The following is a 21,019-nucleotide window of genomic DNA, read 5'->3' as shown; positions in this document are numbered from 1 at the left end:
CATGTGGTGAGTGGGCTGAAACTATATCTGACTCTGGAGGCAGCACTAGAGACATAATTTTTATTTCATTTATCTAGCTCTTGTAACTAATGCTTTTTCAGCTAAGAAGAAGCTCTAGTCTAACTACAAGACATCCTCCGGAGATTGAGAACCTGTAGCTCAATATTAACCTTAAAGCTGGTCCTAAATAGAGCCAGAAGCTTGCAGTACTTTTAGATAAGATCTTAGAACAAAATAAGTAAGGTTGGGCAGTTTGCAATGAAGTGGAAAGGGCTTTATAGTACAAGTTAGTAGAAAAAGTGGCCCTAGTGATTTATCAGTGTTTGTATTCAACAAATTTTAGACACCATGGATACATCAGTAGCTGCAACCTAGTAAACGGCAAATCTCAGCTTTTAGTAACCGAAAATGAAAAAAATGTGATTTTAGAAAAACTGTTCTACGCAAAAAACTATTTAATATTGATTCAGCAATGTTAATTATTATCTTCATTGAGCGTCAATCTTTGCACAAAAACAAGTTTCCCTTATTTCCGAAAAAAAAGCCCAAAACCCCTTGAATATGGCTTCGGATCGAAATAAAAAGTACACCATTGAAATTGCCATGGTATACCAGAACCAGACCCTAACCAGAGGTATACAGTCCCCACCCCAAAACCATTATTCATGGCATGAATAGTGCTAGCAATTCTATGTGTAAGAACAACTGATGGAACACTCGAAACAAGAATGTTTCTAAGTGACAAATTCAAAGTTTGAACTTCTGTTTGTTTTCAATTTTGTTCAAAGATGTTGTGCTTTTGTATCAATAAGTTCGTGGCAACAAACTGTAAATAAGGAGCGACGTGGCTCAACAGTAACTAAAACACTAAAAAACGGAATTTTGATATCAATAGACATATCAAAAGAATCGGCTTATAATTTTAATTCCAAATATAAAAGATTCATTATGTTTAGTGTTACGCATCAAAAGCTACGAGCCTGAGAAAATATGCCGAATTTTTGAAAAAAGGGGACACACTCCTAAAAGTCAAGGAATCTTAATGAAAATCACACCATCAGATTCAGCGTATCCGAGAATCCTGATGTAGAGGTATATGCAAAAATGTGGAATTTTTGTTTTTCCCTGAAGAAAGATCACGGATGCTGTTATTTTTATATTTTATTTTCTCAGGGGGGATCTCATTGAACCACTAGTCCTAGAATATCGAAAAAAAGCTTGTTCAACTGAAATTAAAAGTTCTAGTGCCCTTCCTTAGTGACCAAAAAGATTGGAGGGCAAGTAGCCCACCTTGCTAAAAGTCGACTGATCAAATTCTGAGATAGCCATTTTGTTCAGTATAGTTGAAAAGCCCAGTATCTATGTCTTTGAGGATATCATAACCCCCACAGCCCATGGGGAAAGGTTTGTAAGTCAGGAAATTTGCAGATTAATTATATACAGTATTTCTTATTGGGAAGCATACGGACATTTTCCGGGGAGTGGGGAGACTTTTCTACAGGGGCGATTTTATATAGGGATAATTTATCGTGGGGAGTGAAACTCCTGGGGGTGAACTTTCCAAGGGAAATTTATACAATGGAGGAGATTCCTGTACAAAATTCTTTTTATTTGTCTTCCTTTCTCTTTGCCGAGTCGGTTTTACATATGGAGATATTAAGGGGAATTGCCCGGGGAAATATTTACCGAGTTGGAATTGTCTAAAGTGTCTTTCCGTAGGTGGGGGGATTTTCCACGGGAGAATTTTCCATATGATAAATTGCGGTGGGTATTTGTGATAAGAATTTTCCTCGAAGGGGGATTTTCGGTATGATTTTAAAAACAATAAGAAATTAAAGTCTTTTTCAAATGAAAGCGGGCTAAGGAAAATTTCAGTTCGAATCATCCGCAAGAAATATTCCAGGGGTATTTTCAGCTAGAATGGGATTGTCTGGGAGGAATTTTCTTAGTGGGGATATTTGGTGTGAGAAGAACTTTGCATGGAGGAATTTTCATGGAGGGGGAGCCGGATTTCCCGGCATTCCTTAATTTTTTTTTTTTTTTTTTTTTTTTTTTTTTTTTTTTCTTTATTTTTTTTTTTTTTTTTTTTTTTTAGCAATGCGCTGCTTAAGAATAGCTAATATTATTTTACATTCCTCTTGGAATATTTCGACATTCAACATATAGTTGAAAATATTTTCAACGCTAAAGCTTTTCTATACTTTTAAGAAAGGTTCTTATTATTCTATTCAAACAATCCTTAAATTTCAGTAGTCGTTCATAAAGAATTGGGACAAAAGGCAAACTTTAGCGTGAGGACTGAGGTGTTGAGGAGGGGACAGCCCCCTCATACATATAATAAATAATTTTGGTTTTATGGGGGAAAATTTTTACGTTTGGAAGGTAGTTTCTAGAGGTGAACTCTCCAGAGGAATTCGGCTAATAAAAGTAAGTATGTTTCGCAATTAAATGGTTCTGTCTCCTCTAAACGAGATGGTATTTTCTCTGTGCTTCACCTTAAGATTCAGGGACTTTGATTGTCTTTTGATGAGCTGAAACGGATTGTTAGTGGTGGAACTGCTGATGTTATTGAATTGTGTGAAACTTTTCTGGATTCAAATAAAGATATACTTTTAGATATTCCAGGATATAGGATGGAGAGACTGAACAGGAAACATATTGTGAGAGGTGGTCTTGTCCTTTATATTGCTGATCTTGTTTTATACAATGCCCGAAGTGATTTGAGTAGAAATGAGGAAGGAATCTTAGAATCCCTTTTTATTGAGATTAAGTCAGTGTGTAAGGGCTAAGCTGTGGGTTTGGTTTACAGGTCCCTGGTGGATCTATTCCTTTGTTTATGAAAATTCTGGAAGAGGTTTTGGAGTCCAAAAGTATCTCTGTGAACTAATCCTTATGGGTGATTTCAACCTCGACCTGCCGGATCAAAATTCTTCTTCAGCTATAGATTTTTTGTCTATGATGCTCTCTTCGGGAACTCTACCTTCAGTTTGTATACAAACCCGAGTTACTGACACGCATGCGTCTCTTATTGATAATATTTTTTCGTCACTAGATGTCTTAGATAATTCAGTGCTGGTTAGTGATATTTCTGATGATTTTCCTGCTATTTCACGATATTATAGTGCTGATGAAGGGCAGTGTATAGCTTCACCATCTAATCTCCCATTTTTCCATTTTGGTGATACTGATCTGAGTCTACTTAATTATCTTCTAACTGATCAGCCATAGGATAGATTAGTTTCTGAATCGGATTTTAACCGCTCTTTTGATTTCCTTTATGATTTAGTGAAAGAAGGTATCCTGGAAGTTTGCCATCAAGGTCCAGTGCCCCATTTAGCACCGCTGAATCCATGGATGACTTCAGGTCTCCATAAAAGCTGGAAAAGGAACAATTATTCGTGGAAGCTTTACAAGGCTTCATCATCTCTAGCTAATCATCAGCCGTGCAAGGCCTATAGGAGTATATTTAATTCTCTGTGTCGGAAGGCAAAGTCTCAGTATTATCATAGGAAATTATCTGAATGTGGGAAGGATGTTAGGTAGACATGGTATTTAATTAATTTGGTTCTTAGACCTACTCCCCCTCTGCCTTCAGTTCCAACAACGCTGATAATCGATGGTAAAACCGTCAAAGGAGAAGAAGATGGTCAGCTAGAGCTAATATAATATATTTTGCTAATGTAGGGAAGATAACTGCTTCCTCTGCAAGCTCTGCAACTTCTCGTTGCTATTTCAGAGCCTATTTCGGACCCTCATGTTTAAAGTCAATGGTCTTGAGCTCGTATCGTGAATACTCTTAAAGGATCATCGTCTTCAGGGCCAGACAGAATTCCTACAAGGGTTATCCTTGCCATTCTGCCAGCTATTCTGTCACCATTGGCTAAGCTTTTCAATCTGTTTTTCAAAATAGGGATTTTCCCTGAATCTCTAAAGCGAGCTAAAGTTATAATGCTGTATAAAAGTGGTTCCCGGAGTGATCCTGCTAATTATAGGCCACTTTATCTCCTATCTGTTTTCAGCAAAATTTTTGAGAAGGCTATGTTATCTAGGCTTCTTAGTTTTCTGGATGCAAAATAATTTTCGCCCGATTTCCTGTTTGGATTCCGAGCAAATCACTCTACAGAGCATGCTTGTGAAGCTCTCTTGAATTTCATTCATTCGGCAATAAATTCTGGTCATATCTCGGCAACTTTATTTTTGGATTTTCGTGAAGCTCTTGGTTCCTTGACCCATCGGATTCTTCTTTGGGAGCTATCGCAAATTGGTATAACATCAAACAGTTTTTCTTGGTTTGTATCATATATTTCTGGTAGGCTTATTTCAATTGATCCGCTTTTCCGGAACCCTTCTGAAGTATATCATGACGTCCCTCAGGGATCTGTTCTTGGCCCTGTTTTATTTCTGATTTATCTTAATGATTGGATTTCGGCCGTCATCCTGCCAAAAACAAATCATCAAATGCTGTCATCCTGATGTTCGTTCGTGTTCCAATACTACTTGTAATGAAGATTTTCTCGTTGCTTTAGCTGATAACATCACTCTTCGGACCCTTGGGAAGACGGAATGTGATATCAAGTCTAACCTTGTGCCAATATTCGAGAGAGATTATTTCATGGTTTGATGCAAATTACTTTGCCTTGAATGTTGGTGAGTCACATTTTCTTATTTTTTCTCGAATTGGTATAGCTTTCCCTCAGCTTACACAAATTCAGGTGTCACAAGGCTCCTTATGTAGACCAGATTATCGGGTGGTCCGGTTTCTTGGTATCCTCCTTGATGAGAAACTTTCATTTAGAAACCATATAGCCATGATTAGGGTTAAGGTCTCGTGGAGTTTTGGTATCATTCAAAAACTTAGACACACATTTCCTGGATCTATTCTGAAGCTTCTTTTTTCTGCCTTGTCCAGTCTGCCTGCCATACGTTTCTTATGGCCCCATTGTATGGATGTCTACTTTTCTGTCTACGCTGCGGTCGCTTTCTGTCATGGATAATAAAGTACGGCTTCTGGTTATGGACACCAATGTCCATAACCTGCTTTTGTCTTTCATCAGCTTCACGACAATCTTCTTAAATCTCTTCAAAAAAAACTCCTGTGTTTATTTTTGATTCAGGTTCATATAGCCTTCGTTCTCTATATAATATCTGCATTCCTCCTATCCCTACTATTCGATCAGATTTCAATCCCTTCATTGCTTGTCAACAGGTCTGGAATTCATCTTCTTCAGTACAGAGATGCAACTCGTTTGGGACTTGAAAAGGATTCTTAAGGACCATTTAGTTAGGAATGAGACAGAATAGCATTTTGTTCTCCTTTTCCTCTGAGGAGCTGACGTCTCCAGTGTTTGTTTCATGATGTATGGTTGTCTTTGTCTGCTTTTTGACTCCCAGGGCTCATGTTCTCTTTTTAATCTTATATGCTACTTGACTATTGTTCTCTCTCTTTTTTTTAGTTGTTGCTTATATTGTATTTTTTTTTGTAAGTATTGTAAAACTCTGGGGGAATAAGAGTATTGTATTTTCATTTTGTATGTATTGGTAAATAAAACTCTGAACTCTGAAATTGGTTTAGTTGTTCGCTCACGGTAAGCCAAATTCGAACCTGCATTAGTTAAATAACGTTCAGAAATTAAATAAAAAAAAAAAAGTTATTTTTTAACTGAAAGTAAGGAGCGACATTAAAACTTAGAACGAACAGAAATTATTCCGTATATGACTCAGGCTATCCCCTCCTCAACGCCTCGCTCTTTACGCTAAAGATTGGTTCTTTGTCGCAACTCTGCTTTTTAAAGTAATAAAAAAACATTAGGGTAAAGAGCGAGGCGTTGAGGAGAGGACAGTCCTTTCATATATGGAACGATTTCTTTTCGTTTTAATTCTTAATGTCACTGCTTACTTTCAGTTAAAAACAAACTTTTTTTTAATTCAATTTAAAAGAAAATTTTATTCCTTTTGTTTAATACTCGGCTGTCCAACATCTTGAGGTGACAAAAACGAAATCGTGCTATTCCCAGGTCTTCTAATAGGTTTTAGAATCGCTTTTGCAGTCGGAGTCGTATTGTATGCACATATAGTTGATTAAAAATAAGATGGATTCGTGGATTTGGGATGGTTTCAAGATGGTTTCTTTATGCAAGTTTGGGATTTACAGCGTATAACTTGCATAGTATAGATGACAGGGTGAAACATCTTAAAAAAGAGTAAAATAAAAAAAAATGCTGTTCAAAGCAGCTATTTTCTTATAAAAACAGCTGATTTCTGTTTTTCAAAAAAAAAAAACAGAACAGAAATTAGGAACAGGTCACCTGTTTGTGACGGACCTGTTTCTGTTTCTGTTCTGTTTTTTTTTATCTTTTTTTTCGTTTATGTTTTTCTGAAAAACAGAAACGGTGCCGATGCTTATTCAAGACTGTGAAACTAACCTAAGTGCTGTCACACGGAGAAGAGTAGATGTACTTTCCAAAGATATTGCTTTTTATAGGTTCCTCATCCATTGAAATGTTGCCCTCCCCCTGATCCCGTGCAAATTTTGTGGATACCCACCCCCCTTTATTTGGTCTTATTTTTCGTTTTATTTATAGTTACATCTGGCGAATCTGCGTCCACAATAAGTTCAGAAGTATTTTCAACGCCTGGTGTTCAGTATCAAGCTGAGCTATCTAGTGAGACTAGTTCCAATTCGTGTGGTTCTCAGTCGGACGATTCTGCAATTGCTCTTGCCACTGAACAATGGGACTCATTGCAAGACGAACTCAAATCAGTTTACAAAATGACTCTACAAACTTGTAACCGACTGTCTACTTTGAAAGATCAGTGTGCTAAACTCGAGGTAAGATCGATATTCTAAGAATATTTTTGAGTGTTTATGGGACTCATTGCAAGACGAACTCAAATCAGTTTACAAAATGACTCTACAAACTTGTAACCGACTGTCTACTTTGAAAGATCAGTGTGCTAAACTCGAGGTAAGATCGATATTTTAAGAATATTTTTGTGTGTTTATGGGACTCATTGCAAGACGAACTCAAATCAGTTTACAAAATGACTCTACAAACTTGTAACCGACTGTCTACTTTGAAAGATCAGTGTGCTAAACTCGAGGTAAGATCGATATTTTAAGAATATTTTTGTGTGTTTATGGGACTCATTGCAAGACGAACTCAAATCAGTTTACAAAATGACTCTACAAACTTGTAACCGACTGTCTACTTTGAAAGATCAGTGTGCTAAACTCGAGGTAAGATCGATATTCTAAGAATATTTTTGAGTGTTTATGGGACTCATTGCAAGACGAACTCAAATCAGTTTACAAAATGACTCTACAAACTTGTAACCGACTGTCTACTTTGAAAGATCAGTGTACTAAACTCGAGGTAAGATCGATATTTTAAGAATATTTTTGTGTGTTTATGGGACTCATTGCAAGACGAACTCAAATCAGTTTACAAAATGACTCTACAAACTTGTAACCGACTGTCTACTTTAAAAGATCAGTGTGCTAAACTCGAGGTAAGATCGATATTTTAAGAATATTTTTGTGTGTTTATAGCTGCTTTTTGGTCATTTTTTGGCAATACGATTTTTGGCTGTGTGCAAAAATTAGGACTGTCTCTTTTTTTTAAATGGAAATAAACGCTCTACGAGAACGAAAATTGAGGTTCTTACCTTGCTTGCGTAAAGTGATTTTTTTTTTTTTTTTTTTGCAATATAATTTTAAACTTGTAGAACATATAGGCTTTTCAACAAATCATTTATAACGTTTCAGCCCAGCTGAAAAAACGCCAAGACGACCGCAGATTGTCTGTTATTACGTAAAAACGGAGCTTTCAGATTCAGATTCATTTATTCAAAAATTCATATTCATCAAAATGTTCAACTTGCCCAAATGGAGAGACAAGCTCGACTACTGGGCAAGACATATAAACAAAATTTAACAACCCTCGATTGATACACAACAAACAAAAAATAAACCACTATTTCATCAATAAATAAAGAGTATCTTTAATGAGAGTATTTAAGGTGGAGTAAGTGGAGTGAGTCCAAAATAAAATTAAGAATTAAAAATTTTTACCAACCGTTCTTGCAAGCAGATCCCATTATTAGACTTTTTAATCGTCTCTTGAAAGATCCTTTTGGTAACTCAACAAATTTATTTAATGAATATTTGTTGGCTATTGATGGGATCATATACCGGAGGTTGAAACGGGATCTTTCATTTTTCACCAGAGGAAGTTTGTATGGGTGAACACATCTAGTTGTCAGTGAATTTTGATGTTTGGACAGTAAATTCTGGTCAAAAAAGAAATTATGTACATATTGAATCTTAAAAAACCAACTAGATAATAGGAGATGAGATTTCTGTGTGAGAGTCATTATGTCTAGAAACAGGTAAGAGGTACGTGTTTCAGAGTGGATATCTGTACTCCTTGGGTGTTGTAAAAACTTATCTAGAATTCGAATAGCTTTGTTTTGCAGGGTTTGTTGTAGTGGTTTAATATGTGATTTAAAAGTCAGCAAAAATATAGCTGAGCACTATTGGATTTGTGCATCAATTAGGCAAAAATATAGGATTCTTAGAACCTTATATGAGAATAAAAATTTTAGTCGTGGAGCAAACCTATATATCTTGATAATTTTAATCTCAACAACGAAATATGTGTTTTAAAATTCATGGTAGGGTCAAAAACGATACCTAAATATTTTGCTGTGTATACTCTTTTGATTTCATGAATAGTATCAATGGTAATTTCATTCAGAGAATATTTTTCAACTTTTGATTTGATCTTCCATAAATAATAAATTCTGTTTTAACAAAATTAGGGACAAGTTTGTTAATTTGGAACCAATTTGTGACGGATTTTGCAACTTCAATCAGTTTTTCTTTCAGTGCATCTAATGTTGGTGCTTTTAAACTTGCTGCAGTATCATCCGCAAACATAATTGTTAAGGCATTTTCAGTAGTAGAATTTGGGAGATCATTTATATATATTAAAAATAATAGAAGTCCTAAAATTGAGCCTTGCGGTACACCGATATTATTATTCGACGTCTCAGACGAATATTCACCATCAATATCTACCACAAACCTTCGATTGTGCAAATATGATTTGATTAATTTTAAAGGTACTCCTCTTATTCCCGTATTTTCAAGTTTTTTAAATAGAATTTCGTGATTTAAAGTGTCGAAAGCTTTCTTAATATCAAAAAACAATGTAGCTGCTAAACAATCATCATCTAAAGCATCATTAATGAAAATATGTGTTGCGGCGACAGCATCTTCTGTCGATCTTTCTTTTAAAAAACCAAACTGGAACTTCGAAAAAAAATTTATCTTTTCCAGAAATGATGTAAGTCTATATTTCATTATTTTTTCAAAAACTTTAGCCAGTGGGGAAAGGAGTGCAATAGGACGGTAATTATTGGGATCTTGAGCCTCCCCTTTTTTAAATATAGGGATTATTTTAGCCTTTTTCAGAAGATCAGGGAAAACACCATTTTTTATGCTCTTATTTATAACATCTGCAAGAGGTTTATATATTACTCCTGATATTTACTTTAAGAGATTTGTCGATATATCATCTACTGAAGCCGAATTTCCTCTCTTTAAATCACTAATAGCTTTTTGGTATTCATCAAATGATACTGGTAGCATATACAGTGATTTATCTTCGTTTTGGGGCATAAATCGTGTATAATCTGATGGCTTATCCAAAAGATCTCTAACCAATTCTTCACCAATCGGCTTTGCAAACCGAGTGTCAACAAAAAAAAATTCATCTACGGTTTGGCAAAAAGAGTTTTAGAGTTCTTCACCTCACTCCTAAAGCTTTCTGCTCCGCGCTTCGCGAACGAAAAAAGTATATTTAGCTGCAAAGAGGAAACGTAAATTGAATTGGTAAGTTCAAACTAGATGAAGTTTATTGCTCTTTCTTGGATAGAATTTCATGGAAACGTAAGTTAAAATTAGATTAAATTTCATATTGCTTCATGGATGAAGTTTCATGGAAAGGTAGGTTGAAATTAGATGACATTTCATGTTGTTTCATGGATGAAATTTCATGGAACTGTAAGTTGAAATAGATGAAGTTTTATGCTATTTTATGGATGAAGTTTCATGGGAACGTAAGTTGAAATTAGACGAAGTTTTATCTTCATTAGATGAAGAGAAGATGTCATTCTATGTAGAAAATTCAAATTGAAAAAATAGAAAAAAAATGCCCTAAGTATTGAATGCTTAAAGCTACGATTCTTTTTTTTGCTAATTTCTTAAAAGTTGACTCCTGGAAAATAAAGATAGCCAAAGCTCTTTGCTTAACCTATGTATTCCAATGATTCCTGAAGTCTTCAGTCTTCGTAGTATATACATCCTTGCTAGCCTTCGCGCTAATGCGCGGGACTTAGACGCGAGAACCCACGGGGCTTAGACACTAGGGCATTGTTACAGATTGTACGATTAGTAATGAAGGAGGAAAACGGCACGGAAGAAAATAAATGTAATTAAAGATCTAAGTAAAAATCGATAAGAAAAAAACAAAGCAAACGAAAACAAAGTAAAAAAAGAAGTTTAGGGAAGGTTTAAAAAAAAAAATTTGCTAAAATATACGGATTATTTTCAATTTTTGGAGTACCCTCATTTTGGAAATGCACGTGAGAAATTAAGTTATAGTGCTGGTGAGCTGTGTTGGTGATAGATGTTTTGTATTGTTCCGAAACGTTGATGTTTCATGGTGGAAGCGTTGAGATGTTTTAAGCAGCATTGTCTAAGCATAATTGCTGGTATTTTGTGAATATAGATTTGGTTTGATCTCATTGGCCTAGATCTCTAACACCAAGATAGATTAAGATTATTAGTGGAGATTATGTTCAATTTTCATATTAAATTGATTAAAGAAAGATTAAGACAGTTTGTGCGGTTTTTACCGAAGAAGAAAATTGTTGCACGAAGATGTTATAAGAAAGATTGAAAAGAAGTAGAGTCTTACTGAGGGGAAAGGGTAAATTATGTGGCTTTCGGCAGAGTAGTGTATGGGGAGGAAGGGGAAAGAAATTTTGCAGATGCATTGGATTCAGATCTATTTGTTCTGTGATTAATCATTAGTAATGGTAGTAAGTAGTAATTAAGGAAATAATATTGGCTGTTCAAAAATCTATAAATTGGGCTATTATAAAAGTATTTTTTTTGTGAAATTTGAGTTTCTTAGTACTTCCTTGTATTTCTTTTTCGATAGTGTCAACCTGTCAACTATAAGACTGCAACCCTTTTTGCAGACCTGGACTATATCTAGATAATTTTCTACAAGGTTTTTTTTCAGCCTCCGACTCACAGTAAAAAAGAAGAATGATAAATGTAACATGGTGATTTTACTGTCAGAACTAACATATAATCAAGGTTACTCCTCTATATAATCACCTTGACGGTTGAGATATTTGTCGCATCTGTGAGCAAGCTTTGCAATACCCTCTTCATAAAATGTCGCTGCCAATAATTTGGGGTGAGTCTTGGTGGGTTTGTCCCAACCCCCCAACCATCCTCTTAACAGCCTTCATCCTCCCCTAATTGTCTAAAATTCCGTAATGTTTCTACTTATGATAAGAAGTATCAATTGAAGAGACATTTCAAAATTTACTTACAGATTTATTTACTTTATTTTATTTTATTTATTTACCTATAGATTTATTTATTTTATTTATAGATTTATTTTATTTATTTACTTACAGATTTCGCATCTTTGAACACTGCATCTACCCAAACTTCGTTTTTTGCCCGGTTGATTACGAAGATATAGGCAATATATTGTTTGCTTACACGGGTAGCTCATAATCGGCGTTTGAACCAAAAGTATGAAGGAAATTTAAAATGGAATCAGATTGATTGAATTGATTTATTGATAACATACACGACCATTTATTTCTTAAAAATAGGAAAAAAAAAAAATAATTCAATCATTCATAGAAAAGGCCTGGATATGCAGTAGTTTTCGTTAGCAGTGGGCGCCAAATTTAAGATAAGGAAATGTGAGTGAAAAACTAAAAAAAGGCTAAACATACGACACCAACAGCGTAAGAAGGTGCTTTTTTTTTTTTTTTTTTTTTTTTTTTTTTTTTTTTTTTTTTTTTGAATGTATAGCTGTCTTTGGGAATCAACAGAATGTTAATGTCTGCATTTTTATGGACGAAAAGTGCTGCCAAATGTTGCTAATCAGTTCTGTGTATTTATTTTTCACGGCTTAATGTGGCAACGCTAACAGAAATATGATACTGCCTTAAAAAAAATTTGTAATTCTGTAGAAAAGGGGTATAAATAGTTCAAACATTGCAGTTTTCTGCTATGAATAAACCTGAGATGGTTCTAGGGGTAAAAGATGTTTTTATTTGAATGTCCTTGGTATAAGAACACATCTGCTGACATCTACAATATTGCTAATATCTTTTAAGACTCTCATGAATAGAAAATCATCTTCAAACCCATTTTGCATGCTGTTGGAAGCCTGACCATACTACCTCCAAACTACCATACACCATCTACCAAACTACCATCACCATTCTACCATACACTAAACTTCCCCATACTATCCTTGTTTGGAATGGAATAGTTTCTCTTTATTGATGTGACTTATCTACTTTTTAAGAACAGCAAATTATCTTAATCAGTCAAAGCAGTAAGACCGAGTCTTACCTCCAAATTACTGTATACCATCTACCATCTTATCTACCAAATTATTTTAACCAGTCAAAGCAGTAAGACCGATTCTTACCTCCCAACTACCGTATACCATCTTCCAAACTAGTACCACCAACCTACCATACAGTAAACTCAACCATACTACCCAAGTTCCGAATGGCACAGTTTCTCTTTATTTATGTGGCTTATTTACTTTTTAGGAACAGCAAATTAGCTTAACCAGTCGAAGCAGTAAGGCCGAGTCTGAATCAGATCGAATTCAAAAAGAATTATCTAGTGCAATGCAGCTATTCCGAGACAACGAGGAAAAATGGTTGGCTGGCTCTCGCGAAAGTGAGAAGATTGTTTGCTCCTTGTCAAGTAAATACAATGACCTTTTCAAGAAATACGAGGTGTTACAAAAAGAATTAGCGTCAACTAAAAAGACAGTTCATCAACATTTGAGGTGAATCATTGCGGTTTGTATATTTAAGATTTCAGCGAGTTGAACAGTGAAGGGGAGAGAAGGGATCTTGCAATGCTTGTTTAAAAGCTTTTTTAAAAAAGGATCTTGAAATCGTTCAATTTATTTATGGGAACAATTTCCTTTTTTGGGGAGGTCTTTTTACATTCTACAGTTTACGACTTAGTTTTCCCCTAGACGTCAAGTTTTCTACCTACTTATATTTTTTTCTCTTAATTTTCGGATGTTTGACCGAAATTCTGAATAATCATTCTACCAGACTCCCCCCTCCCCCTGTCGCTTTTTAAATTATATGAAGCCTTTGTCTAGATTCACGCTTTTTGGTTTATATGAGTTTATTAATTTATTTCAGAGTTCAAGTTCAAGTTCCTTTTATTATCAATATCCATCCATTTATAAACAAAAATATCCCAAAGGGCTCAATGGCCCGTTATTTGGGAAAAAAACAACAAAACAAAAACATAAATAACTATTAAATACATTCACACTTAAAATATATTTAGAGTCTACTCACCAATCCTCACCCGAGTACAACCGGTCTCCGCACCACCTACTTAAAAAAAAAATAGTAATAAAAAAAAATATACATCGAGGATCCGACACTCACACCACCCAAATCTAAATAATTAAATTCAATATAAATAATTAAATAAATAAATTAAATCTTGAAAACTAAACAATATAAATAACTGATCAATATTATAATTTAATTTAATTTTTTTTAATTAAAAAATTTTTCAACCGTTTCTTGAAGGAGCCTATGGTACAGGACCGTCGAATCCCAACAGGAACGGAATTCCAGGCACGTCCGACAGCAACTATCTGACCAAAGTCCGAACGCACTGCAGGGGTGGATGGCACTAGCACATCATCCTTGTTTCTAGTTTCATAAGGACTGACATTTCGAACAATTTCAAGAAGCCCGGAAAAACCTGATGGAAGGTCTCCACGAAAATACTGAAATGCAATGAAAGAGAGGTGTAATGTATGAATATCTTTGATCTTCAGAAGTTCAACAGAAATATGGGTGGTAGATTGAAGGACTTTTGCTGCTTTCAGTTGGAGATTATGTAAAGGTGCAAGTACAGATGGAAATGTTGACATCCACACTGACGAGCAGTAGCATAAATAAGGGTAAATAAGAGATAAGTATAATAGACGAATGATAGAGAAAGGAAAGACTCGCTTCAGCTTCCGAATAATTCCAAGACCTCGAGAAACCTTTAATCTCATTGACTCAATATGCCGTTTGAAAGATAGATTTTCATCCAGATGTATCCCAAGGAATCGAATAAACCGGTCAGCTGGGCGGGATATGGATCCCTTAGATGTTTTAAGCTCTGTCACTGTAGGGCAGCTTTTGCCTATGCGGGGGAATATAAGAAGAAACGATTTTTTTACATTCAAAGCTAACAAATTTGCATCAAACCAACGATATATGTTTTCTGTCATCAATTGTAGCTTGAGGATAAGAGATGATTCATCAGGTGCTGCAGCCCCCAGGGTGGTGTCGTCGGCGAATGCAAAGAGTTTTTCATGTTGACCAGGCGTATCCAAGGCTCCAACCACAGCATCTCCTTTCTGGCACAAATGACAACAGAAATCAGATCGTGGGTTGCTAAGTAGTCGATAGAGGTCGTTGACATATATGAGGAAAAGGGTTGGCCCAAGAACTGAGCCTTGTGGCACTCCATATTCAACTGGAACATGCTCATCAGAAGCTTCAACTGCAATGGATCGGCCAGTTAGGAATGAAGAAAACCAGGACAGAGCTTCTCCACGAACGCCTTGATGCGACAACTTACCAATAAGTATCTCGTGTGTGAGGCTGTCAAAAGCTTTCTTCACATCAAGGAATATTGCCGCAGGGATAAGGCCGAAGTCTGAAGACTGTCGTACAAAATGAAGAAGCATATTACATGCGTGTTCTGTTGAGCACTTCTCCCGAAAACCAAATTGGTGCCGATGAAAAAACTTCTTCGCGTCTAGGAAACTCAGCAAACGCTTTAGCATAGTCTTTTCAAATATTTTAGAAAAAACAGACAGAAGAGATATAGGCCTATAGTTCCCCGGGTCCTCCCGGTCACCTCCTTTAAATAGTGCTATCACTCGTGCCAACTCGAGACGCTGAGGGAATATTCCGAGCTTGAATGACTGGTTAACCAAGTGGCACAGTGGTGTAATAATTGAGGGAAGAATTTGTTTAATTAATTTGGCAGGAATTTGGTCGAATCCAGATGAAGAATTTTTCAATGACGAAATTATTATTATCAGTTCCTGCTCCGGAACTGACTCAAGAACCATCGACTTTGCACAGGAAGGACCGAGGAACTGCTTCCAAGATCGAGAACTTGAAGAAGGAACCACACCTAACGCCGTTGTTTTCCCAACCTCAGCAAAAAATTTTGTCATCTGATGTCGCACTTGGTCTTCATCCAAGAAAAGCTGATTCTGAACATTAAGTGATTTAGGGATCTTTCTAGGTCATTTGCCGATGGTTGCGTAACTTCCTTAATTACATCCCAAGTTTTCTTGAAATTTTTGCCGCAATCCGCAAATCTTCGGGAAAAATATGTAATTTTAGCTTTTCGAATCAGAGTTTTAAGTATCTTCCGGTATAGTTTAAAAACCTCTAATTTAGCATCACTTGGTCTGTCCCTGTACTCTTTCCAAAGGTTCTGTTTCCTCTTTATTGACTTCAGTATTCCAGCTGTAGTCCATGGGGCTATGGGTGTTGATCTCTTAGAAAGACTTGGTTGAGGTGTTCGGCAATGGTGGATAAATTTCTCCTTTACTGTTTCATAAAAAAAATCAAATACCTTATTATAATTTTCTAAGCTCACCCTCTCAGGTATTGTAAACTCCCATGACGTAGTGAATAAATCATCTTTGAGCTTTTCGATGTTTGCTGGTGTATATCGGAATCTTGGTTTATTATCAGGGGCTATTCGGCGGGCAAGCCGGGGGAGTGGAAGTAAAACTCATACCGGGAAATGATCCGATATATCTGATAGTAGCACTTCATTTTTTACAGAATGTATAGATGAGAACACATTGTCAATTAGGGTTGCAGATTGGTTCGAAATTCGTGTAGGGATATTTATACAGGGAGTTAACCCAGACGAGAATACTAGTGCCAGTATATCACAAGCCTGACTCGATGACATATCCATCATGTCAACGTTAAAATCACCCATTAAAATTATTTCTGCCTTTTCAGACAATACTTTCCCAAGAACAATCTCTAATATTTCCATAAATTGTTTCATTGATCCCCTTGGAGATCTGTATATTTCGCCAATTATTATCTTTTCATTGGAGCTAGTAGCCAATTATGTGAACAGAAATTCAAATACCCGTTCAACGTTTATAGACAGATTATCTCTTCTTACAACTGCCAGATTACTCAATACATAAAATCCTAGCCCCCCCCCCCTTTTTGCTATCTTTCTATTTAGAAATATTGAATTATATCCAGGTATATCCATAAGTAGCTGGTTCTTTTCATTTAAAAAAGTTTCACATAAGCCAATAATTCCAGGGCGAGAATTCCTACATATAAGCTGTATATCATCCAGGGAAGAATTCAGCCCTTGAGCATTCAAATGCACAACCCGGAGGACATCCTCCCACCGAGCTCCAACATCCCATAACCCAAACTCCTCCACAAAATTACTATCAATAATATTATCTAAATTTTCATCAAAATTCATATTCGGTGTTCTTCCTATCGGGTTATTCAAAATTTCATTAAAATTTAAGCTACGACTTTAATATTCATCTAATTTCCTTTTCGTGAGATTAGCGTCAGTCCTCGATGAAAACCTAATTTCATACATTACTACTTACCAATATAGGTGATGAATAGAGACCACGCTGTAGTCGAGTGAACACGGGCGACGCAGACATCCTAATGACAGCAAATTCATAAGGCGAAGGCACGAACTTGAATTTTCGCTCTGGAACGGAAAAATATTTACAAGTAAAAAAGTAAAGAAAAGAGTAAATAACATGGAAAGAGAGAAATATAAGAAAATAAATAAAAAAAAACATAAATATGCACATTGCAAAAGAAAGCAAAAAAGGAGTAAATAATATAATAAATAGAGAAAAGGAAAAATAAGACAATAACTAAAAAAACACACACAGATACGGACGTTGCAAAAAAAGAGCAGCAAAATTGCATCCCCTCACTTTACTGAGGCGAAAATACTCGATAGTTTATGTCACTTGTCAGAAGCACCATCACTAATAACTGCGGATAAAACCAAGGCGAGGGGGTCATGGCATGCATCACTGAACTTAACCCAGTTTGAGCTAGAAGTTTTTTTTGTTTCTAGCCATAGTTTAGTATCATGTTGCATGACTTTAGTTTGAGATACTTTCTCAGCGGTTACTTTGGAATTTCGAAGCTTGTAAGCCGTACTCAAAAGTTCTTTCCGACGCTTTGCAAGTTCAGATGGTAGGTCATTACTGATGCTCTTTCCTGTGCCTTTTAGGCTACTAACACAAGTCATGATATTATCTTTATGCCTAAGATTCAGAACAGAGACAAAAATAGGGTCCGAAACGGGGCTAGAGTTTGAGCGGGAAGGGCGCTTGGTCTTGTTTCTAATTCTGTACATTGCCGTGAACTTTATATCCTTCAAGTTTTGTACTGGCATTCCTGATAAAAAGTCGTGGACTGTCTCTTCAATATTCTCACTATCCTTATTAGGAATTCCGTGGATCAGCAGATTTTTGCGTTTTACGTACAATTCCGCGACTTTGCAAAAGTATAGCAAAGAATACTTTGGGAAGCTGATATAGTAAATCAAAAATTAATGAATGCTAATAGTTTCATAGCAAGGTTTGACTTTTTCTTACGGGGATATATTTTTTTTGGCTTGTTAAAACTGTTTGATTGGCTGACTGTCTCATCTACGAATAGTTAAAAGTATCCAAAATCTCATATATTAATTTTATTTTTTGTATTATGACCCAATTTATGTTAATGACTAATTAATATTTATTCTAGTTTAATTATAATAATGCGTGTGATATAATTTCTATAATTTATTTTACAATGATTGCACATATCCTTATTTATCTTCATGATACACACACACTTTTTAACTCACATCTCTTAATCGAATTCTCTGTGGAAAGAAAAATAACCCGTAAACTATTTGCGAAAATATAACTATTAAAAAGATAGACATTAAAAATTTTGTATAGTAATGAGTGCTTCTATACTGCAATACTGAGCCTGTATATTTTCAATCTTAATTGTTTATTTTTTCAGCAATTTTATGTTATAAATATTCCTGAGTAGAATAGTTTTTCTATACTAAGAAAGTTTGCTTTGAGAAATCTTAAAAATGATTATTCCTACTGACTGTATGTTATCTTTCCTAGAGGGGGGTCAAATTGGAAAAATCACACATTTGTGCTAGAGAAAATTAACATGCTGTGTTACACACTGGGTTGTACAGGAGTTTTCAGAATGTTCCTACTTGTTTTAACTGTCGGTCCTGAACAGGGTGATGGAATGTGATCACTTATCAGAATAATAAACAATTTAAAATTAATGAAAAAACAAGAGCTAAGAGCTCATATGGCACTTGTGACGAGGCGAGAAGAGCTAAGAGCCAAGAGATCGTATGGTATGAGCTCTTAAAAAATTCTATGAATCAATAGATTGATTTAAAAATTAAAATAAGAGGCTTAATGCCGGTCAGGATTTAAAATAAGAGCTCTGAGTCACGATGTCCTTCTAAATATCAAAATTCATTAAGATCCGATCACCCACTCGTAAGTTATAAATACCTAATTTTTTCTAATTTTTCCCCTCCCTTTAGCCCCCCAGATGGTCGAATCTAGTAAAACGACTTTATCAAGTCAAGTTGTGCAGCTCCCTGACACGCCTATCAATTTTCATCGTCCTAGCACGTTCAGAAGCACCAAACTCGCCAAATCACTGAACCCCTCTCCCCAACTCCTCCAAAGAGAGCGAATCCAGTACGATTCTGTCAATCACATATCAAGGACATTTGTTTAGTCTATCCACCAAGCTTCATCCCGATTCCTACACTCCAAGTGTTTTTCTAAGATTTCCCCCTCCAACTCCCCCCAATGTCTAACGATCTGGTCGGGATTTGAAAGAAGAGCTCTGAGACATGAATTCTTTCTAAAAATCAAATTTCATTAAGATCCGATCATCTATTCGTAAGATAAAAATACCTCAATTTTCACATTTTCCAAGAATTCCGGTTTCCCCCTCCAACTCCACAGGATCTGGTCGGAATTTAAAATAAGAACTTTAAAGCACAAGATCCTTCTAAATATCAAATTTCATTAAGATCTGGTCACCCTTTCGTAAGTTACAAATACCTCGATTTTCAAAATTACCCCCCCCCCCCCTCCAATTCCACCAAAGAGCAGATCCGGTCCGGTTATGTCAGTCACGTATCTTAGACACGTTTTTATTCTTCCCATCCAGTTTCATCCTGATCTCACCGCTTTAAGTATTTTCTAAGATTTCCGGCCCCCCCCCCAACTGCCCCCCCCCCCAATTACGCTTGATCCGGTTGAGATTTAAGATAAGAGATCTGAGTTACGAGGTCCTTCTAAATATGAAGTTTCATGAAGGTCCGATCACTCCTTCGTAAGTTAAAAATTCGTCATTTTTTCTTATTTTTCAGAATTAACCCCCCTCCCCAATAGATCGGATCCGTTCCAATTATGTAAATCACGTATGTAAGACTTCTGCTTATTTTTCCCACCAAGTTTCATCCCGATCCCTCCAATCTAAGCGTTTTCCATGGTTTTAGGTTCCCCCACCCCAAACTTCCCCCAACGTCACAAGATCCAGTCAGGATTTAAAATAAGAGCTTTGAGACACGATATCCTTCTAAATATCAAATTTCATTGAGATCCGATAACCCGTTCGTAAGTTAAAAATACCTCATTTTTTCTAATTTTTCAGAATCAACCCCTCCCCCAACTACCCCAAAGATAGCGGATCCATTCCGGTTATGTCAATCATATATCTAGGACTCGTGATTATTTTCTCCACCAAGTTTCATCCCGATCCCTCCACTCTAAGTGTTTTTCAAGTTTTAGGTTTCCCCCTCCCAACTCCCCCCCCCAATGTCACCAGATCTGGTTGGGTTTAAAACAAGAGCTCTGAGCCACGATATCCTTCTAAATATCAAATTTCATTGAGATCCGATCACCTGTTCGTAAGTTAAAAATGCCTCATTTTTTTCTAATTTTTCAGAAATAACCCCCCCCCCCCCAACTATCCCAAAGAGAGTGGATCTCCGTTCCGTTCATGTCAATCATGTACCTAGCACATGTGTTTATTTTTCCCACCAAGTTTCATCCCGATCCCTCCACTCTAAGTGTTTTCCAAGTTTTAGGTTTCCCCCTCCCCCTAATGTCACCAGATCCGGTCGGGATTTAAAATAAGAGCTCTAAGACACGATATACTTCTAAACATCAAATTTCATTGAGATCCGATCACCCGTTCGTAAGTTAAAAATACCTCATTTTTTCTAATTTTTCAGAATTACCCCCCCCCCCCCCCTCAACTACCCCAAAGAGAGCGGATCCGTTCCAATTATGTCAATTATGTATCTTGGACTTGTGCTTATTTTTCCCATCAAGTTTCATCCCGATCCTTCCACTCTAAGTGTTTTCCAAGATTTTAGGTTTCCCCCCTCCAACTCCCCCCAATGTCATCAGATCCGGTCGGGATTTAAAATAAGAGCTCTGAGACATTTCATTAAGATCCCGTCACCCATTCATAAGTTAAAAATACTTCATTTTTTCCGAATTAACCGGCCCCCCACTCCCCCCCAGATGGTCAAATTGGGAAAACGACTATTTCT

At 36.2% G+C, this 21,019-nt stretch overlaps 1 protein-coding gene across 1 annotated transcript in view; it reads left to right on the top strand.

Moving 5' to 3' along the window:
- LOC136033601 (rab GTPase-binding effector protein 1-like) overlaps window positions 1-21,019 on the top strand; it is a 119,329-nt gene that overhangs the window by 61,424 nt on the left and 36,886 nt on the right. Inside the window, exons 10-11 of the mRNA XM_065714381.1 lie at window positions 6,582-6,829; window positions 12,883-13,127. Coding sequence (XP_065570453.1) covers window positions 6,582-6,829; window positions 12,883-13,127 — 493 coding nt within the window. The remainder of the gene's footprint in view (window positions 1-6,581; window positions 6,830-12,882; window positions 13,128-21,019) is intronic.

This window comes from Artemia franciscana, chromosome 12, assembly GCF_032884065.1.
Source record: "Artemia franciscana chromosome 12, ASM3288406v1, whole genome shotgun sequence".
Lineage (NCBI taxonomy): Eukaryota > Metazoa > Arthropoda > Branchiopoda > Anostraca > Artemiidae > Artemia > Artemia franciscana.
Note: the sequence above shows the minus strand (reverse complement) of the source record. Positions and strands in the feature narration are given on the sequence as shown.